This window comes from Hyperolius riggenbachi, chromosome 1 (assembly GCF_040937935.1).
Source record: "Hyperolius riggenbachi isolate aHypRig1 chromosome 1, aHypRig1.pri, whole genome shotgun sequence".
Lineage (NCBI taxonomy): Eukaryota > Metazoa > Chordata > Amphibia > Anura > Hyperoliidae > Hyperolius > Hyperolius riggenbachi.
The window spans coordinates 405,692,046-405,711,020 of record NC_090646.1 but is presented as its reverse complement, the minus strand read 5'-3'; the positions used below and the strand labels follow the sequence as shown (position 1 = coordinate 405,711,020).

Here is an 18,975-nt window from a genome sequence, read left to right as displayed (position 1 = left end):
AAAAGGACCATTTTGGGTTGTGGAAATAAGCAAATAATGCCTTATCTAAATTGATACTGCTGTAGGACAGTTGGGGTTGCCTAGGGAAATTTACTTAAATATGGATTGGAATTATCTGATTTTGCCTTTATGTATAGGGGTATGATTGACTGTCATGTGGTGTGCTTTTTTGTTCCTAATTGTAAGGGGCCCCATAAGCCCTGGAGTAGTACAAGTTTATATAGAAAAGTATATTAAACCCCATATAATGCTGATCACTCACACTCCAATTGGCCCCATTCCAGGTCCTCCTCCACCATGGGGAATACAGAATGTCTTATGCAGGTTTAAGTGTGAAACATCAGAGCCGTAGTCACCAGGACGGCAAATTCCAACCTAGGAGTAAGTAGAGCAAGAAGTCACTCAGTAGGGCCTGAGCCCACAGCTGGTGTTTTAAAAATGCATGCGTTTCTATGCGTTTTTATAAGAGTTTGAATGCATTGTAATGAGTTTTAACACGTTATAACGCATTTGAACAGGTTTCAAAATACTTAAAGCATGCATTTCTATGCTTTTTTGTAGTTCAAACCACACTGGTCTTTTCTTTTCTGGTCCATTATCCTTCATATTAACATTTGAAAATAAGATCTACAGTATATCAATTTAAAGCATGGGCATAAAGTTTAGAGTCCATTATATGTATTTTATATACTGAAAAATATGTTTATTTACATAGATCTGGTCAGGACTCCTGAAAGAGGGACAAATGAGGAAGAAAAAGAGAGGCATTTGGTCCCCAAAGAGTGACTGTTTCTATGCATTTTTATAAATGCAACAGTTGGCTTAGGCCCTCAGTTTAAAGCCACATCACTCTCAGGCTCACACCTTTGTTTGGTATCACAGATGCATCAAACGGTCTATCGATCACTACTGTATTATGTTACCAAATTTTACACAACACACTTTAGGCAAGTGTCAAAAATGATAATATAGCCTGACAATGTTCTTTCTAAAATGTGTTTTGTCATTTGTTTGTATGCAGCATATTTATACCCCATTTTAGCCTAGTTTGGGCTCTAGAAAAAGTGACAACCAGACCACAACCTACAGTGTATATATTTATTATTATACCTACTGTTACTTAACTGACTGAGTTAAATATTTTCACACAGGGCTCTTGCAGCTCTGACTGAATGCATATAGTAACATGTATCACACTAGTAGTACTTGCTGTACTGTGATCATGACTGAAAAACACCTTAATCACTAAGTGGTCAGAAACCAGATGACTGACAAATGACAGCAGAATTGCAGTGCCATTCAACCCCAGAATGCTTAAGTCTGGTTGACAAATTTAGGCAATGATTAAACTGAAATAAATAGCATACTTGATGAAAAATACCCTTATGAAATGCATGGCAACTCTCTTTAACAAACAGCAGCATGGTGGCATAGTGCTTAGCACTCTCGCCTTGCAGTGCTGAGTCCACAGTTCGTATCTCAGCCAGGGTAATATCTGCACAGAGTTTGTATGTTCTCCCCCTGACGGTGTGGGTTTCCTCTGGGTACTTGGGTTTCTTCAGACATCCCAAAAACATTTGAGAAGTTAATTGGCCCCAGACTATGATACATACACAACATACATAGACATAGGACAATGGCAGGATTAGATTGTGGGCCCTTCTGAGGGACAGCTAAGTGACAAGCTAAGTGACAAGACAATATACTCTGTACAGTGCTGCGGATGATGTCATCACTATATAAAAACTAAATAACAGAGCCATCATCTCACCTGAGCATTCATGTTTGCACCATCCAAATAAACCTGGCCTCCATGCTTGTGAATGAGGTCACATACATCCCTTATGTCCTCCTCAAAAACTCCATTGGTTGAAGGGTAGGTGATCATTATAGCAGCCAAATTGTCTTTGTGTTTGTCAACCTGTAAGAAATAATTAAGCATAAAACTGATACAATGGGAAAAAACATATTCCATACTGACATTAAATAGCTTGCAATATTCTCAAATTATTCCCGCGTGACTGCCGCTGGCATTAAAATGTATCCTAGCAACAAAACGGACAGATAACGTGGGTAGTAAATTCGAACACAGCATTGCTACTTGTACAATCTGCACACATTTCTGCTACCGGTACAAAGGTATACCATGCACACAATAACATACCATAGCTCTCAGATGTGCTTGATCAATGCTTCCATCTTTATCAACTTCTACAGGCTGAATTTTCATCCCTGCCATCTGAGCACTTGCTGGATTTGTTCCATGGGCAGATTTTGGAATGAGACAAACCTACAACAAAAAGAAGTCATTTCAATTGCCACCTTGCTATTATGGCATATCTGCAATCAACTAGCCTGCAGTAAATGTATAAAGAAAACAACATACACACTAGAGTAAAGGTGCAAACGCATACAACAACAATTGTTTGTAATAAGCATGCAGCGATAGTTAAAACAGCGATCGGTCAATAAAGAAAAGTAACAACTTTAAAAGTGGCAAAAATGCAGTAGCTGAAAAGCAAACAGTCCAAATATAGAAGAATCTACTATTTAAAAGTTTATGCATGTTTATTTATATGCATTTATTTCAAATCGTGCTTTGCTCTATTTGCATTGGGAAGACTTGTTGTAGGCCATTGCTTGCAGTTACTTTTTAAGGACAGGAATCTGTCTGGGTGTAGGCATTTTACCTAACCGATTTGTTTCTGGTTTTATTTTTGTACTCTTCATTTCATCTTTAAAAACATTATTGGCTGATTTTTTTGTACAGTAAATTTCAGCTTGCATTCATGTGCTGTTATGATTTTCCTTTGTCAATGCCAAAGTAAGTAATTGCTATTAATGTGTGCCAGGTGTGTTTAGTAAAGGCATTTATTTTGTTACATGTACATTTATACGCCCTGTTTATTACTGTATGTATTTTAATATGCATGATTTCTGATTCAAAGTTGGGTAAGCAATTTTGACAGCCAACAAGCATGGGCAGTTCCTCCATCCCTCAACTTTGGAGGTTTTTAAAATAGCAATGCCAAATACAGAGTTGACATGTCTGCAGCTTATCAGAAATTACCCAGCTTATTGCTTAAAGAGACTCTGTAACAACATTTTGAGCCTTATTTTTTCTATTCTGTAAGTTCCTATACCTGTTCTGATGTGGTCTGTCTTACTGCAGCCTTTTCTAGTTGCACTGTCTCTGTAATAAATCTTATCTTCTTTCCTCTGTCGTGTCTGTCGGCAAGAGGCTGGAATGTGTGGAATGTGCAGCACTGCTTGTCATTGGCAGAAGCTTTACACACACCCTCCAAGCTCTGCATGAATCACACAGTAAGCTGTTCTCAGCCTATGATACTCTGGTTAGAAGCCAGTCATTTGTTTGTAAACACTGCCTAAAACTTAATTACAAGCCAGGATTGCAGCAGGGAGTGACAGAAACAGCACAGAGGGGCACAGGGGAACATAAGGAATAGAATGGTATGCTTTTTATTGTAAGAATATTAGAGTACAGATTCTCTTTAAAGGACAACTGAAGAAAGAAGAATATGGAGGCTGCCATAGTTATTTCCTTTTTAACAATACCAGTTGCCTGGCAGCGGTGCTGGTCTATTTGGCTGCAGTAGGGTCTGAATGACACCAGAAACAAGCATACAGCTAATCTCGTCTGTTCTGAATGTCAGAAATACCTGATCTGCATATTCTTGTCCAGGGTCGATGGTTAAGTATTAGAGGCAGAAGATCAGCAGGGCTGCCAGGCAACTGGTATTGCTTAAAAGGAAATAAATATGGCAGCTTCTATATCCCTCTCGCTTCAGTTGTCCTTTAAGCAATGAGCTAAGCAGAAAGGATAATCAGACTCAATGGGGTCTACAGATCCACCACTGACATCATCCATATCTGGTCTGGTCTATGCCCCATACTCACGGGCAACATTTGTGGCCTGTCGCTAGCACACGGGAGCGTGTGCGCGACAGGCCGGCGACAGCTCGTCGCCAGGTCCCTCCGCATACACGGCGGAGGGACCTGGCAACTGATGCGGCGGAAGCTGTCGCTGTTGATCCTCCCCCCGCCGGAAGTGCAAGGTATTCCCTGTTTGTTGCTGTCGCTAGTCCGCATACTCACGCGGACTAGCAACAGTTGCGCCAATCGCCTGGCGACATCAGCGACGAGCGCCGGTTCGGGGTGCGCGCCCGTGCAACGCCTTATATTCACGGGCGACCTGTCGCCGCAACACGCGCACGCCGTGTGTTGCGTCGACAATTGTAGCCCGTGAGTATGGGCCATTAATCTCCTGCAGGCCACATCTTCACAGAGTGACAACTCTTCTGTGTCACAAGCTCTGCTTGTTACTAGAGATGTCCCGAACGGTTCGCCGGCGAACGGTTCCAGGTGAACTTCGGTGGTTCGCGTTCGCCTACCAAAGGCGAACTTTACCGGAAGTTCGATTCGCCCCATAATGCTCTATTGAGCAAAACTTTGACCCTCTACATCACTGTCAGCAGGAACATTGTTGACAATCAGACTGCACTCACTGGTGGAGCCCCACCCCCCCTTATACAAGGCAAGGTCCTTGAGCCATTTGACTCACTCGTCTGCCTATACTAATTAGTTAAGGGACAGCTGCTACACACTCTGCTAGGGAGAGTTTAATTAGCCTCTTGTGGGCTTCTCCTCCCACCTCCCTCCTCCCTGAGCTGGCTTACTGAACAGACAGAGCTGAGATTTGAACTCTGGTCTCTGATCTACCTGGATATCTGGGGTTCTCTTTGGACAACTGTTGAACACAAAAGGCAAGGCCATGTCTGGCTACATATCCTTAAGTAGTGGCTGGATGGTGTAATGGTTAAGGGCTCTGCCTCTGACACAGGAGACCAGAGTTAAAATCTCAGCTCTGTCTGTTCAGTAAGCCAGCACCTATTCAGTAGGAGACCTTAGGCAAGTCTTCCTAACACTGCTACTGCCTATAGAGCATGCCCTAGTGGCTGCAGCTCTGGTGCTGTGAGTCCGCCAGGAGAAAAGTATGATATAAATGTTATTTGTCTTGTCTAATTTTTCTCTTGGATTGAGCATAACTGGTACATGCTAGGCTAGTTTCAGCTAGTAGTGTTGGTGGTATAATGGATATGTTAGTTACCTACCATACCTAGTTACCTACCATACCTGTTAGTTACCTACCATACCTACCATACACTGAGACCTGGGTTCAATTCCCAGCCACGGTATGTAAGCTGGTTTTAGAAATACTGGAATTCCCTGGCAGATGAGACCCTAATCCCTCTGGTAGGAGGGAGGAGGGAATAGGTAGAAGGGTAGAATGGAGGAGGGTATTAGAACTCTTGAAACATGTCTTCTATCATTATTCCAGCCATTAGAAATGTTTCTAAATTTTGAAGTTCGCATCCCCATTGAAGTGTATTGCTGTTTGCAAACTTTTTCCCGAACCGAACTTTCTGCGAAGGTTCGTGAACACGGTTTTTGCTCGGCAGCTGCAGAGAGTCGCATGTGAAGACTGATGTAAACATTTTTTTTTTTGCAGGACTCAGAGCCATAAAGGCAAGCACAAATACCTGTGTAAGCAGCATAGGTTATTTCACTCTTGGGTCATACTTACTGATCGATGATGTTGGCCTTTTCCATTCAGGTAAGCCTTTATAGCAGCCAAGCCAGCATATTCTCCCTGTGCACCACTGATTATACAAAAAGAACAAGTCAGTCACTACTGAGCAGCTCATTGTGAATTTCAGTTAACTCGTTAGTTTGTCTATCAGTCAAAGAACTACAGTTTTTAGTGTGCAAAACAAGATTTATATAATGAATAAACTCATACAGAATCATCTGAAAACAGAACTTTAGGAAACCAGTCAGAATGGATACCGCTGATCAATATTAAACAAATTCATATAGGGCACCTTGAAGCATATGGATGTTCAGAAACCCCTCCCCAGGTGAAGGATCCACCCATCTCTCCATATTTTACAACCTTGAACAACAGTCCAAAACGTAGCTCAGCTGTTAAACTATAAATAACTTCATTTTACTGCTGGTTAACTCCAGAGCATTAATGCTTGCATATACACCAAGCAGCTATAAAACTGATACAGCTGAGAGGTGAAGTGAAGAACATTTGCTATATTGTTACAAAGGCTGCTAATGGATAGGATGTCAGGAACCAAGTGAATGGTCCATCTTTAAAGATAAAAGGTAATGCATTGGGAACATGAAAAGCATAACAATCTGAGTTACACCGACACAGTCATCTAGTCATCTGTGCTTGGACCTTGTCAACACATCTCCATGACAGCAGGTCTTGTGGAATGTTCTCCATATATGGTTGTTAGTACCTACCAAAAGTAGTCTAAGGGCCTTTTTCGCAAATCGCAAGGTACATTAAACTAATGGAAACTGCAGCAGCAATTTCCATTAGTGCGATCCGATTGCGATGCGATTTTGGTCAAAGCGCAATCGTTGTCCTGCCGCGTTTTGTATGCGATTGAGCTGGACTATAATGAGTATAGTAGCTCAATCGCAATCGCATAATGGAAATTGAAACGCGATTGCGATCGGAATCGCGATCGGAATCGCGATTGCATTTCATACTGGAAAAGAGCCCTAAGGATGGACAACTGGTGAATCGGTAACTGGGTCTAGAGGTGTCCATGTGGGGAGCAAAGGCTTGTGCATGTAGGAAGCAAAAGCTAGCCCCCCTGGTCCAATCTCACAGAACAGCTACTGCAGCACAAATTGTTGGAAAACTTTATGCTGACCATAGGAGAAAGGTGTGAGAACATATTTTGCATTGCAGCTCGCAGTATATGGGGCTGTGTCGCTGCAGACCGGTCCGAATGCTTTTCCTGACCTCTAACCAACACACAAACCACCTACAACTTCAGACTTGGACCATCGAGCAAAGAAATTGAGTGTGTGCGCGCGCGCGAGTGTTTTTTACATGCGGAATATGCTGGAAAAACAGGTCACATGCAAGAAGGTCAACCTTACAACTCAAAGGACTTAAATGATCTGCCGTTTAAGTCTTGTCAACAGATAGCAATGATCACTTCAGATGTCCTGTTGAGCCCATGCATCAGCTATTTTGGTGGCACAACACAAAGGGGGTGTACATAATATTAGGTGGTTTTAATGTTTTGGCTGTATGACCTGCATGATAACCATGGATATTTCAGGACACTGCTCTTTTGTGTTACATCTGAGCAAGTAGGGGCAATGGTATGTACCACTGTGTCCTACGTACACCTAATTTATCAGCTGCAGTTTATGTGTAACCATTTATACATTTTAGCTACCCAGCAATAAACTGAATTCTCCGTAACAGTTGTGCTCCCATCTGGACTACATTGAGATTCTGCTGCGCTGCCTCACCTGTTAGGCTGGAATGAAATTTTGTCATATCCAGTGATTTCACAGAGATCCTTCTCCAGTTCTCGGAATAGCTGCTGATAACCCTGGGCCTGATCCAAGGGCACAAATGGATGGATATTGGCAAATTCCGCCCAGGTTATTGGCTACAAAAGAAACAAGTTTTCTTTACAGAATGGAAAATGCAGAACCCTGTACTCTAATCAGGCTCGGACTAAACCGGTTACATTGTTACCAGACTGTAACTAATGTTATCCTCAAGGAAACTGCAGATTCATTCATGCCTGCTAATGATTCTGCAGATGTGACTTTCTCCAGGGACCACATTCACAAAAAGATACTCAGTATGGTTTGCGGTCTACACCTTCGTTTTAGAATAAGGAAAAAATCCAAACCACTGAACTTTACTAAATATTATAAGAAGTACATTTACAAAAATACAAACGCTTCCAAGGGCGATTTTTAATCTTGAGTCTTGGCTAATAAAAAAAGAATAGGTGAAGAATATATGTAAAATTATACTTGTCCTTTTGGCATCGTAAAATGAAAGAGTTGGTAATATTTTATTTAAACACGGAAATTAAACTGCAGACTGAAGAGAAGACTATAATTTCCATGTAAAATACCAAATAACTCAGAATAGAAAACTATGAGAGATTATAGCTTGAAATCAGGTGAGAAAGGCATTATCTAGCATTGTTGTATTTTGGATGATTAAAGCAATCAACTATATAACGGAAAATTGTATACTTACCTGACTGTAGTTTTCCTTTCCTGTTGTAGACATGGCAGCATACGATTGGGTAAACCCGCCCCACATACAGGTCTATGTATCTATAAATGGACAACTATCCCTCCCTCTAGTGCTTTTTTTTCTAGATTAACCACTTAAGGACTTCAGTCATAAAACCCCTTAAAGGGAAGGTTCAGGGAGGGTGGGTAAAAAAATCAAAATCAATTTCCACTTACCTGGGGCTTCCTCCAGCCCGTGGCAGGCAGGAGGTGCCCTCGCCGCCGCTCCGCAGGCTCCCGGTGGTCTCCGGTGGCGCGCCCGACCTGGCCAGGCCGGCTGCCAGGTCGGGCTCTTCTGCGCTCCAAGTCCTGGTACTTCTGCGTCCCACGCCGGCGCTCTGACGTCATCGGACGTCCTCCGGGCTCTATTGCGCATGCGCAGAACTACTGCGCATGCGCAGTAGAGCCCGGAGGACGTCCGATGACGTCAGAGCGCCGGCGTGGGACGCAGAAGTACCAGGACTTGGAGCGCAGAAGAGCCCGACCTGGCAGCCGGCCTGACCAGGTCGGGCGCGCCACCGGAGACCACCGGGAGCCTGCGGAGCGGCGGCGAGGGCACCTCCTGCCTGCCACGGGCTGGAGGAAGCCCCAGGTAAGTGGAAATTGATTTTGATTTTTTACCCACCCTCCCTGAACCTTCCCTTTAAGGACCAGAGCCATTCAGACCACTGCAGCTTTAACGGTTTATTGTTCGGTCATACAACCTACCACCTAAATGAATTTTACCTCCTTTTCTTGTCACTAATACAGCTTTCTTTTGGTGCTATTTGATTGCTGCTCCGATTTTTAGTTTTTATTATATTCATCAAAAAAGACGAATTTTGTCAAAAAAATTACTAACTTTCTGTGCTGACATTTTTCAAAGAAAGTAAAATTTCCTATACATTTGAGTGCGAAAGTTATTCTGCTACATGTCTTTGATAAAAAAAAAAAAAAAAAAAAAAAAAAAAAAAAAAACATTCAGTGTATATTTATTGGTTTGGGTAAAAGTTATAGAGTTTACAAACTATGGTGCAAAAAGTGAATTTTCCCATTTTGAAGCATCTCCGACTTTTCTGTGCACCTGTCATGTTTCATGAGGTGCTAAAATTCCAGGATAGTATAAATACCCCCCAAATGACCCCATTTTGAAAGGAAGACATCCCAAAGTATTCACTGAGAGGCATGGCGAGTTCATAGATGATTTTATTTTTTGTCACAAGTTAGCGGAAAATGACACTTTGTGACAAAAAGAAAAGTTTCCACTTCTTCTAACTTGCGACAAAAAAAATAATGAAATCTGCTACGGACTCACTATGCTCCTCTCTATATACCTTGAAGTGTCTACTTTCCAAAATGGGGTCACTTGTGGGGTGTGTGTTTACTGTCCTGGCATTTTGGGGGGTGCTAAATTGTAAGCACCCCTGTAAAGCCTAAAGGTGCTCATTGGACTTAGGGCCCCTTAGCGCAGCTAGGCTGCAAAAAAGTGCCACACGTGCTATTGCCGTACTCAGGAGAAGTAGTATAATGTGTTTTGGGGTGTATTTTTACACATACCCATGCTGGGTGGGAGAAATATCTCTGTAAATGACAATTGTTTGTTTTTTACACACAATTGTCCATTTACAGAGATATTTCTCCCACTCAGCATGGGTATGTGTAAAAATATACCCCAAAACACATTATACTACTTCTCCTGAGTACGGCAATAGCACGTGTGGCACTTTTTTGCACCCTAACTGCGCTAAGGGGCCCAAAGTCCAATGAGTACCTTTAGGATTTCACAGGTCATTTTGCGACATTTGGTTTCAAGACTACTCCTCACGGTTTAGGGCCCGTAAAATGCCAGGGCAGTATAGGAACCCCACAAATTACCCCATTTTAGGAAGAAGACACCCCAAGGTATTCCGTTCATAGAAGATTTTATTTTTGTCACAAGTAAGCGGAAATTGATTTTAATTGTTTTTTTTTCACAAAGTGTCATTTTCCGCTAACTTGTGACAAAAAAAATCTTCCATGAACTCATACTCCTAACGGAATACCTTGAGTAGTCTTGAAACCAAATGTCGCAAAATGACCTGTGAAATCCTAAAGGTGCTCATTGGACTTTGGGCCCCTTAGCACAGTTAGGGTGCAAAAAAGTGCCACACATGTGGTACCGCTGTGCTCAGGAGAGTAGTATAATGTGTTTTGTGGTGTATTTTACACATACCCATGCTGAGTGGGAGAAATATCTCTGTAAATGGACAATTGTGTGTAAAAAAAAAAAATCTAAAATTTGTCATTTACAGAGAGATTTCTCCCACCCAGCATGGGTATGTGTAAAAATACACCCCAAAACACATTATACTACTTCTCCTGAGTACGGCAATACGACAGGTGTGACACTTTTTTGCAGCCTAGGTGCGCTAAGGGGCCCAACGTCCTATTCACAGCTCATTTTGAGGCATTTGTTTTCTAGACTACTCCTCATGGTTTAGGGCCCCTAAAATGCCATGGGCAGTTTAGGAACGCCACAAGTGACCCCATTTTAGAAAGAAGACACCCCAAGGTATTCCGTTAGATGTATGGTGAGTTCATAGATCTTATTTTTTGTCACAAGTTAGTGAAAAATTAAACTGTGAAAAAACAATAAAAATCAATTTCCGCTAACTTTTGACAAAAAATAAAATCTTCTATGAATGCTTCATACACCTAACAGAATACCTTGGGGTGTCCTTTTTCTAAAAAGGGGTCACTTGTGGAGTTTCTATACTGCCCTGGCATTTTACGGGCCCAAAACCGTGAGTAGTCTGGAAACCAAATGTCTCAAAATGACTGTTCAGGGGTATAAGCATCTGCAAATTTTGATGGCAGGTGGTCTATGAGGGGGCAAATTTTGTGGAACCGGTCATAAGCAGGGTGGCCTCTTACATGACAGGTTGTATTGGGCCTGATCTGATGGATAGGAGTGCTAGGGGGGGTGACAGGAGGTGTTTGATGGGTGTCTCAGGGGGTGGTTAGAGGGGAAAATAGATGCAATCAATGCACTGGGGAGGTGATCGGAAGGGGGTCTGAGGGGGATCTAAGGGTTTGACCGAGATCAGGAGCCCACATGGGGCAAATTAGGGCCTGATTTGATGGGTAGGTGTGCTAGGGGTTGACAGGAGGTGATTGATGGGTGTCTCAAGGTGTGATTAGTGGGGGGGAATAGATGCAAGCAATGCACTGGCGAGGTGATCAGGGCTGGGGTCTGAGGGCATTCTGAGGGTGTGGGCGGGTGATTGGGTGCCCTAGGGGCAGATAGGTGTCTAATCTGATGGGTAGCAGTGACAGGTGGTGACAGGGGGTGATTGATGGGTAATTAGTGGGTGTATAGAGGAGAGAACAGATGTAAACAATGCACTTGGGAGGTGATCTGACGTCGGGTCTGCAGGCGATATAATGGTGTGGGTGGGTGATCAGATTGCCCGCAAGGGGCAGGTTAGGGGCTGATTTATGGGTGGCAGTGACAGAGGGTGATTAACAGGTGATTGACAGGTGATTGACAGGTGATCAGGGGGGATAGATGCATACAGTACACGGGGGGGGGGGCTGGGGAGAATCTGAGGGGTGGGGGGGGTGATCAGGAGTCCCCAGGGGGCAGTTTAGGGACTAAAAAAAGAAAAACGTTGACAGATCGTGACAGGGAGTGATTGATGGGTGATTAGGGGGGTGATTGGGTGGAAACAGTGGTCTGGAGTGGGGGGGGGGGGGGGGGTCTGAGGGGTGCTGTGGGCGATCAGGGGGCAGATCAATGTGTTTGGGTGCAGACTAGGGTGGCTGCAGCCTGCCCTGGTGGTCTCTCGGACACTGGGACCACCAGGGCAGGAGGCAGCCTGTATAATACGCTTTGTATACAATACAAAGCGTATTATACGCTTTGTATGCGGCAGATCGGGGGTTAACATCCCGCCGGTGCATCCGTAAGGCCGGCGGGATGTCGTTGTGGGTGGGCGAAGCCTAATACCGGCGGATGCGCGCGCATCAATGCGCGCGATCCCCGGCCCAGAAGAGTCCCAGGACCCACCGTCAATGTGCGTTACGTGGTCCTGGGGCTGCCACTTTGCCGCCGCCAATGTGCAGTGGGCGGTCGGCAAGTGGTTAACGAGCTAATTATTCAGGATGTTTTGCGGTGGGAAATCCCCATGCTGCCATGTCTACAGCAGGAAAGGAAAATTACCGTCAGGTAAGTATACAATTTTCCGTTTTCCTGCTATATACATGGCAGCATACGAATGGGATTTAACTATCATACTAGCAAATAAGGGTGAGATAGACTACATACCACAAACAGGAACAGACCTGCTGAGTGGACAGGAAAAAAATAAATAAAAAAAAAGCACTAGAGGGAGGGATAGTTATCAATTTATAGATACATATACCTGTATGTGGGGCGGGATTTACCCAATCATATGCTGCCATATATATAGCAGGAAAGTGAATTACCTGGTCCCTGCCTTTTGCAATTTAAGCTATGCTTTTGTCTGTCCACTTCATTATTCTCTAATCTCTGCCACAGAAAAATATAAGGCAGTCTGCCATAATCTACAACCGCCGAATTACTTTTTTTTTTTTTTTCAGATTTTTTTCAGTAACAGCAGCTACACATGCATGAAGCATCAACATATTTCACACAACATGAGAACAGGTGGAGGGAAACCATTAACAATGTAAGCAGTGTTTACAACAAAAAACTTGATAATGCTGGGAATACACGATTCGTTTTTGCCTTCGTTTAAACCTTCGTTTCGATTGTGCCTTTTGTCCTTTTCGATCCCGAAATAATCGGTCATACGGTTAATATCACCACCCACGGTTTCGGTTTTTTTTTCGATTCTGATGGTTTCGTTTTTCCAATGATTGAAGGCTGCAAAGAAACGAAACGAAAATCCCTTTTTACAGGGACGGACTAGCATAAACGAATATATAATCGATCTGAACAGCCATCAAGCCTACCAATGGCTCGATTAGATGGATAAAGAGAGATAATATCAAACATGTTCGATCACTAGTCGTTTGTTTTTGGGGTCTATTAATCGAAACTATAATGAGATTATGACTATTTTCACATACGTTTTCAACACTCGATTCGTTTACCGAACGAATCGAAGGTTTAAACGAAGGCAAAAACGAACCGTGTATTCCCAGCATTACACCTCAATATTGCAGTGAATGGGATAGCATTAGTTAAAGGGGAACTGAAGAAAGAGGTATATGGAGGCTGTCATGTTTATTTCCCTTTAGACAATACTAGTTGCCTGGCAGCTCTGCTGATCCTCTGCCTCTAATACTATTAGCCATAGCCCCTGAACAAGCATGCAGCAGATCAGGTGTTTCAGTGGTTCAGACTTATAAGTCTGATCTGACAAGACTAGCTGCATGCTTGTTTCTGGTTTTAATCAGATACTACTGCAGAGAAATAGACCAGCAGGGCTGCCAGGCAACTGGTATTGATTAAAAGGAAATAAAATGACAGCCTCCATATACCCCTCTCTTCAGTTCCCCTTTAAGGAGGCTTTCCTCTATGCCAGCCTAACCGTTCTTAGGCTTTCAGGATAGTGCTTAAAGAGACTCTGTAACTTCAAAAAGATCCCCTGGGGGGGTACTCACCTCGGGTGGAGGAAGCCTCCGGATCCTAATGAGGCTTCACACGCCGTCCTCCGTCCCACGGGGGTCTCGCTGCAGCCCTCTGAACAGCCGGCGACAGGCCCGACTGTAATTTCAGTATTTACCTTTGCTGGCTCCAGCGGGGGCGCTGTGGCTGCTTTCGGCTCGGAAATACCCGATCTCCGTCGGGTCCGCTCTACTGCGCAGGCGCCGGAGACTTGCGCCTGCGCAGTACAGCGGACCTGACGATGATCGGGTATTTCCGCCTACTTCGGAGCCGACAGCCGTCAGAGCGCCTGCGCAGGAGCCAGGAAGGTAAATATTACGTCACGGCTGTACGGAGGGCTGCAGCGAGACCCCTGAGGGACGGAGGACGGCGTGGGAAGCCTCATTAGGATCCTGAGGCTTCCCCCACCCAAGGTGAGTACCCCCCAGGGGACATTTTGCCGTTACAGTTCCTCTTTAAAGAGACTCCATAACAAAAATTGCATCCTGTTTTTTATCATCCTACAAGTTCAAAAAGCTATTCTAAGGTGTTCTGGCTTACTGCAGCACTTTATACTATCACTGTCTCTGTGATAAATCAATGTATCTTTCCCCTGTCAGACTTGTCAGGCCTGTGTCTGGAAGGCTGCCAAGTTCTTCAGTGTTGTGGTTCTGCTATGAACTCCCCCTTCCAGGCCCCTCTATGCACACTGCCTGTGTGTTATTTAGGATTAGAGCAGCTTCTCTCTTATCTTTTACAAGCTGGATAAATCGTCCTCTGAGCTGGCTGGGCTTTCACATACTGAAGAATTACAGACAAGGGCAAAGCTGTTTGCAGGAAGAAACAAGCAGCCTGAAACTTCAGTGCATGAGAACAGGGGGAAAGAAACACACAAATGATCTCTTGAGATTCACAAGGAAGGCTGTATACAGCCTGCTTGTGTATGGATGTATTTTCTATGTGTGGACATACTGTACATCAATCTACTTCCTGTTTTGGTGGCCATTTTGTTTGTTTATAAACAAACTTTTAAAAACTGTTTTTAACCACTTTTAATGCGGCGAGGAGCGCCGAAATTGTGTCAGAGGGTAATAGGAGATGTCCCCTAACGCACTGGTATGTTTACTTTTGTGCGATTTTAACAATACAGATTCTCTTTAAAGAGGAACTTCAGCCTAAACAAACATACTGTCATTAAGTTACATTAGTTATGTTAATTAAAATACATAGGTAATATAATCTCTTACCCACCCCGTTTTAAAAGAACAGGCAAAGGTTTGTGATTTCATGAGGGCAGCCATCTTTTTGGTTGAAAGCAGGTGACAGGGAGCATGAGACAGTTCCAACTGTCCTGTGTCCTGATCACCCCCTCCCAGTTGCTATGCAACAAGAACAGCATCAGAAATCCCATCATGTTTTTCACAGCATCAGGGGAAAAAAGCCCGGGCAGTTTTCTTTGATGGGGCGGAGCTTAGCTAAAAATGCAGCTAAAAATTAGACTTCTATAAGAAAAACAATGTTCTGATGCTGTGAAACTGTTAAACAACAAGCCTTTTCAGTTCTGCTGAGTAGATTTTTAGTCTGGAGGTTCACTTTACACTATGAATTTCATGTTTAAAGCACACATGAACTGGGAGGGATATGGAGGCCAACATATTTATTTCCTTTTAAAGAATGCAGATTGCCTGGCTATCTTGCTGAGCCTCTGCCTCGAATACTCTTAGCCATATACCCTTAACGAGCATGTGGATCAGAAGTTCTGGTTTGAAGTCTGACGGGGTCAGCCATATGCTTATTTCAGGGGTGTGAGTCAGACACCACTCTAGCCAGAACGCTCAGCAGTACAACTGATATTGTTTAAAAATGAAATAAATATGGAAGCCACCATATCCCTCTCAGTTCAGGTATACTTGGTACTGGATACACACTATGCAACTTCCTATCTGATCGATGTGATGAAACCGATAAGTTCCGGCATGTTTGATCGGCTCCCGAGCGATAACAGGATCTATTTTAGAAAATCATCCTTGCGAATGGTGAAATTTGCCAGCATGCAAATCTCCACTTGTCTGGATATAGCTAGTAAGCTAGTAAGTCAAATGTAAGCCAGCAGCAGATTAAATTTACACATCTACTGGCTAATGTTTACTTTTTTTTTCGATTCACTAGTCTGGTTCTTCTGTGATTTGTTAGGCAGATTCCATGCTTAAAGAGAACCTGTACTGAGTAAAATTATTTAAAATAAACACATGAGGTAACTTCAAATGAACATTACATAGTTACCTTGCCATCAGTTCCTCTCAGAAGCTCACCATTTTCTTCTTACAGTGATCCCTTCCAGTTCTGACAACATTTTGTCAGAACTGAAATATATCAGTTGCTGCCAGTTACATATCAGTTGCTGTCAGTAACAGCTGAGAGGAGAACTGATGTGTCCATGTTTCCCTATGGCTCAAGTGGGCGATGTTACAGTTTAACAGTGTGCTGACCAGGAAGCTGTTATGGGGTAATAGCCATTTTCAAAATGGAGGACGGAGAATTCCATTGATCACAGTGGACAAACAGGACGCAGGTGAGGAAAAATAGATTGAGGAGTAGACTGCACGGGAGGCAAGTATGACTTGTATATGTTTATTTTGACTTTTAATTTTCAGTATAGGTTTTCTTTAAACCGAATACTAAATGGTCTAGGAGAGGCTTTTTTTTTTTAGATCTAATAAACTGGTTATTAAACTTTTCTGTTGATTTGCCTCCTAGAGTGTTCCTGAGAGAACAGGTCTGATTTCTAACTAAAGTTTGCAAAAATAATGGTACTTTAGTTGCTATCCTAATTAGTGATAAGATGGAGTTCACTTACTGTAAGTTCAGAGGAACTATTCAGCTTCATGGTGCAGGAGCCCAAAGGAATCATACTATGCACAAGTGAAATATCCTTGTTTTCCAACCTTTTCATATAGCGTACAATGTTGGTTTCTGAATGGTAACTGGTAGGAATAAAACAGGATTAGTAAGCCATCATTACTTGTAGTTTAAGGAAATGTTACTATGCCAACACTAACTTGTTAAACACGGGATGCGTAAGGAACTTGCTAGTCCTCTTGAATGCAGTGGCTAGGATACCTTTATTTTCTTCAGCCATATTTTCAGCAACCAGTTCCTACAAAAAAAATGCAGTAAAATCAAAACTTACAAGTGCAGAGAAGAATGAGTCAATGAGCACGTAAATAGAAATAGTGCTGTAAAAACCCTGGAAGACCATGTTATTGTGCCTATTTCAAGCCACTGTTTGCTACTGAACCTGCAGTTATTGAAGTATGTATGGACACAACACTGCAGAATGTGCAGAAATAGCAGTAAACTTGTCTATGCTGCAGTGCTAGCCCTCCTGGAGAAAGGCTTTGCTCTGGACAGGTTACATGACAATTCTGTTCCAAAACAGAGATATCATCCAGCATTTCTCTCTGTTAGTAAGTAGGCACTAGGCAGGGGATGTGGGTTAGAATGGAAATTACTACATTAGATGGGTAAGCAAAGGCCAGGTGAAATGATGCTATGAGGCTGCAATATAGGCGAGGGGCATGTGGGAATGAGAAAAGATGACAGAGTAGGGTAGTTGATAAGATTAGCAGCGAGGCGAGACAGGGTGTGCCAAGAGTAAGGAGGTACTGACCTACACTGCACTATACTGCAATTGGCTTCAAGTGTACGCAATGGGGTTAAAGTTAGATGCAGAGATGGATTGAAATGAAATGGGGCCCTAAGCAAAAACATTTTGGACCCACCCTTGGTACCCAGCTGGCAAACATGCACAATGCACGCAATTTAACACGTAGAAGTTTAGGTTATAACACATATTAGGTTGAGATTGCAGTGTCTTACAAGCTTGAAGGTAGTAGTGATTATGAGAGGAACTGCAGTGAAAATAATGAAAATAATGTAATGAAGTAGTGCTTTTTACAATAATTATTTAGAAAGGATTTAGTCAGTGTTTGCTCATTGTAAAAGCTTTCCTCTCCCTGATTTACATTCTGACATTTTTCCCATGGTGACATTTTTACTGCTGGCAGGTGATGTCCGTGGAAAGAGATGATGCATTTTTGGCAGGTGGAAACAGCTGTTATTTCCAACAATGCAAAAAGGCTCCCACAGCGTGATGTCGGGACTTTGGTGCTGACATCACACAATGGAGGGGTTTCACCACAATATCAGCCATACAGAGCCCCCTGTTGATCAGTTTGCGAAAAATTAAAGATTTCTCATGGCAAAGGGGGCATCAGCTACTGATTGGGATGAAGTTCAATCCTTGGTTACGGCTCCTCTTCAAGTCCTCACAATGCCCAGAAACTGTCCTGCATGGTTTAAAATATGAAGCTGCTTATTTACTCACACCAGAGCAACAGCTGACAGCACTAGGCAGCTTTCACACTGGAAAAAAATGCAGTGTTTCAAAGCAGAGGCCTGGAAAAACACCAGTGAAATTACAGGTACAGTGTCCCTTGTTAATATGCTTGAAATACAGAAAAACCTTGGATTGAGAGTAACTTGGTGTAAGAGCGCTTTGCAATACAAGCAAACATTTGGGGGAAATTATGACTTGATATACAAGCAAAAAAAAAAACAAAACAAAAAAAAAATACTCCTATTAGACCTACCGGTAATGGAGTTTCGAAGCGTCTTCCGGGACAACAGGAGATCCGGTCCCTCCTCCGGATCTGGGGAAACGATCAATCAAGAAAGCAATAAAAGCCCCCGCCCACCCTCATTCCTCAGTGCATCTACAAGTAGAACCTACTAGAAACCACCAGAAATGAAGATAGCAGAAAAATATAGACACCCAACAGTGATCCATCTAACTGATATAGAAAAAATAGAAAGGTGTCCCCAGCAAGGGCCGGGTTATAAGCGTTGTCCCGGAAGACGCTTAGAAACTCCATTACCGGTAGGTCTAATAGGAGTATTTCTCTAACCGTCATCCGGGACAACAGGAGAGATAGACAAGAAGTCTTTTAATGGTGGACACTAATGATCCAATCTTTTTCATCCAATCTTACCAAATCTATGTAGTATAAGGGTAAATTGAGTGAATATACTGAATGGATACTTCAGGCAGTTACCTTATATTACATAGAAATGGTAAGATTGGATGAAACAGATTGGATCATTAGTGGCCACCTTTAGAAGACAAAGTCTCACCTAGGGAGGGACAACTGCTTGAAGCACCT

At 43.0% G+C, this 18,975-nt stretch overlaps 1 protein-coding gene across 1 annotated transcript in view; it reads right to left on the bottom strand.

The window, feature by feature from the left end:
* Positions 1-18,975, bottom strand: part of GLDC (glycine decarboxylase) — an 84,990-nt gene that overhangs the window by 14,421 nt on the left and 51,594 nt on the right. The window contains exons 12-18 of the mRNA XM_068235408.1: positions 16,813-16,910; positions 16,611-16,737; positions 7,372-7,514; positions 5,606-5,681; positions 2,165-2,290; positions 1,772-1,921; positions 263-375 (exon numbers count right to left, since the gene is read on the bottom strand). Of these exons, the coding sequence (XP_068091509.1) occupies positions 263-375; positions 1,772-1,921; positions 2,165-2,290; positions 5,606-5,681; positions 7,372-7,514; positions 16,611-16,737; positions 16,813-16,910 (833 nt within the window). The remainder of the gene's footprint in view (positions 1-262; positions 376-1,771; positions 1,922-2,164; positions 2,291-5,605; positions 5,682-7,371; positions 7,515-16,610; positions 16,738-16,812; positions 16,911-18,975) is intronic.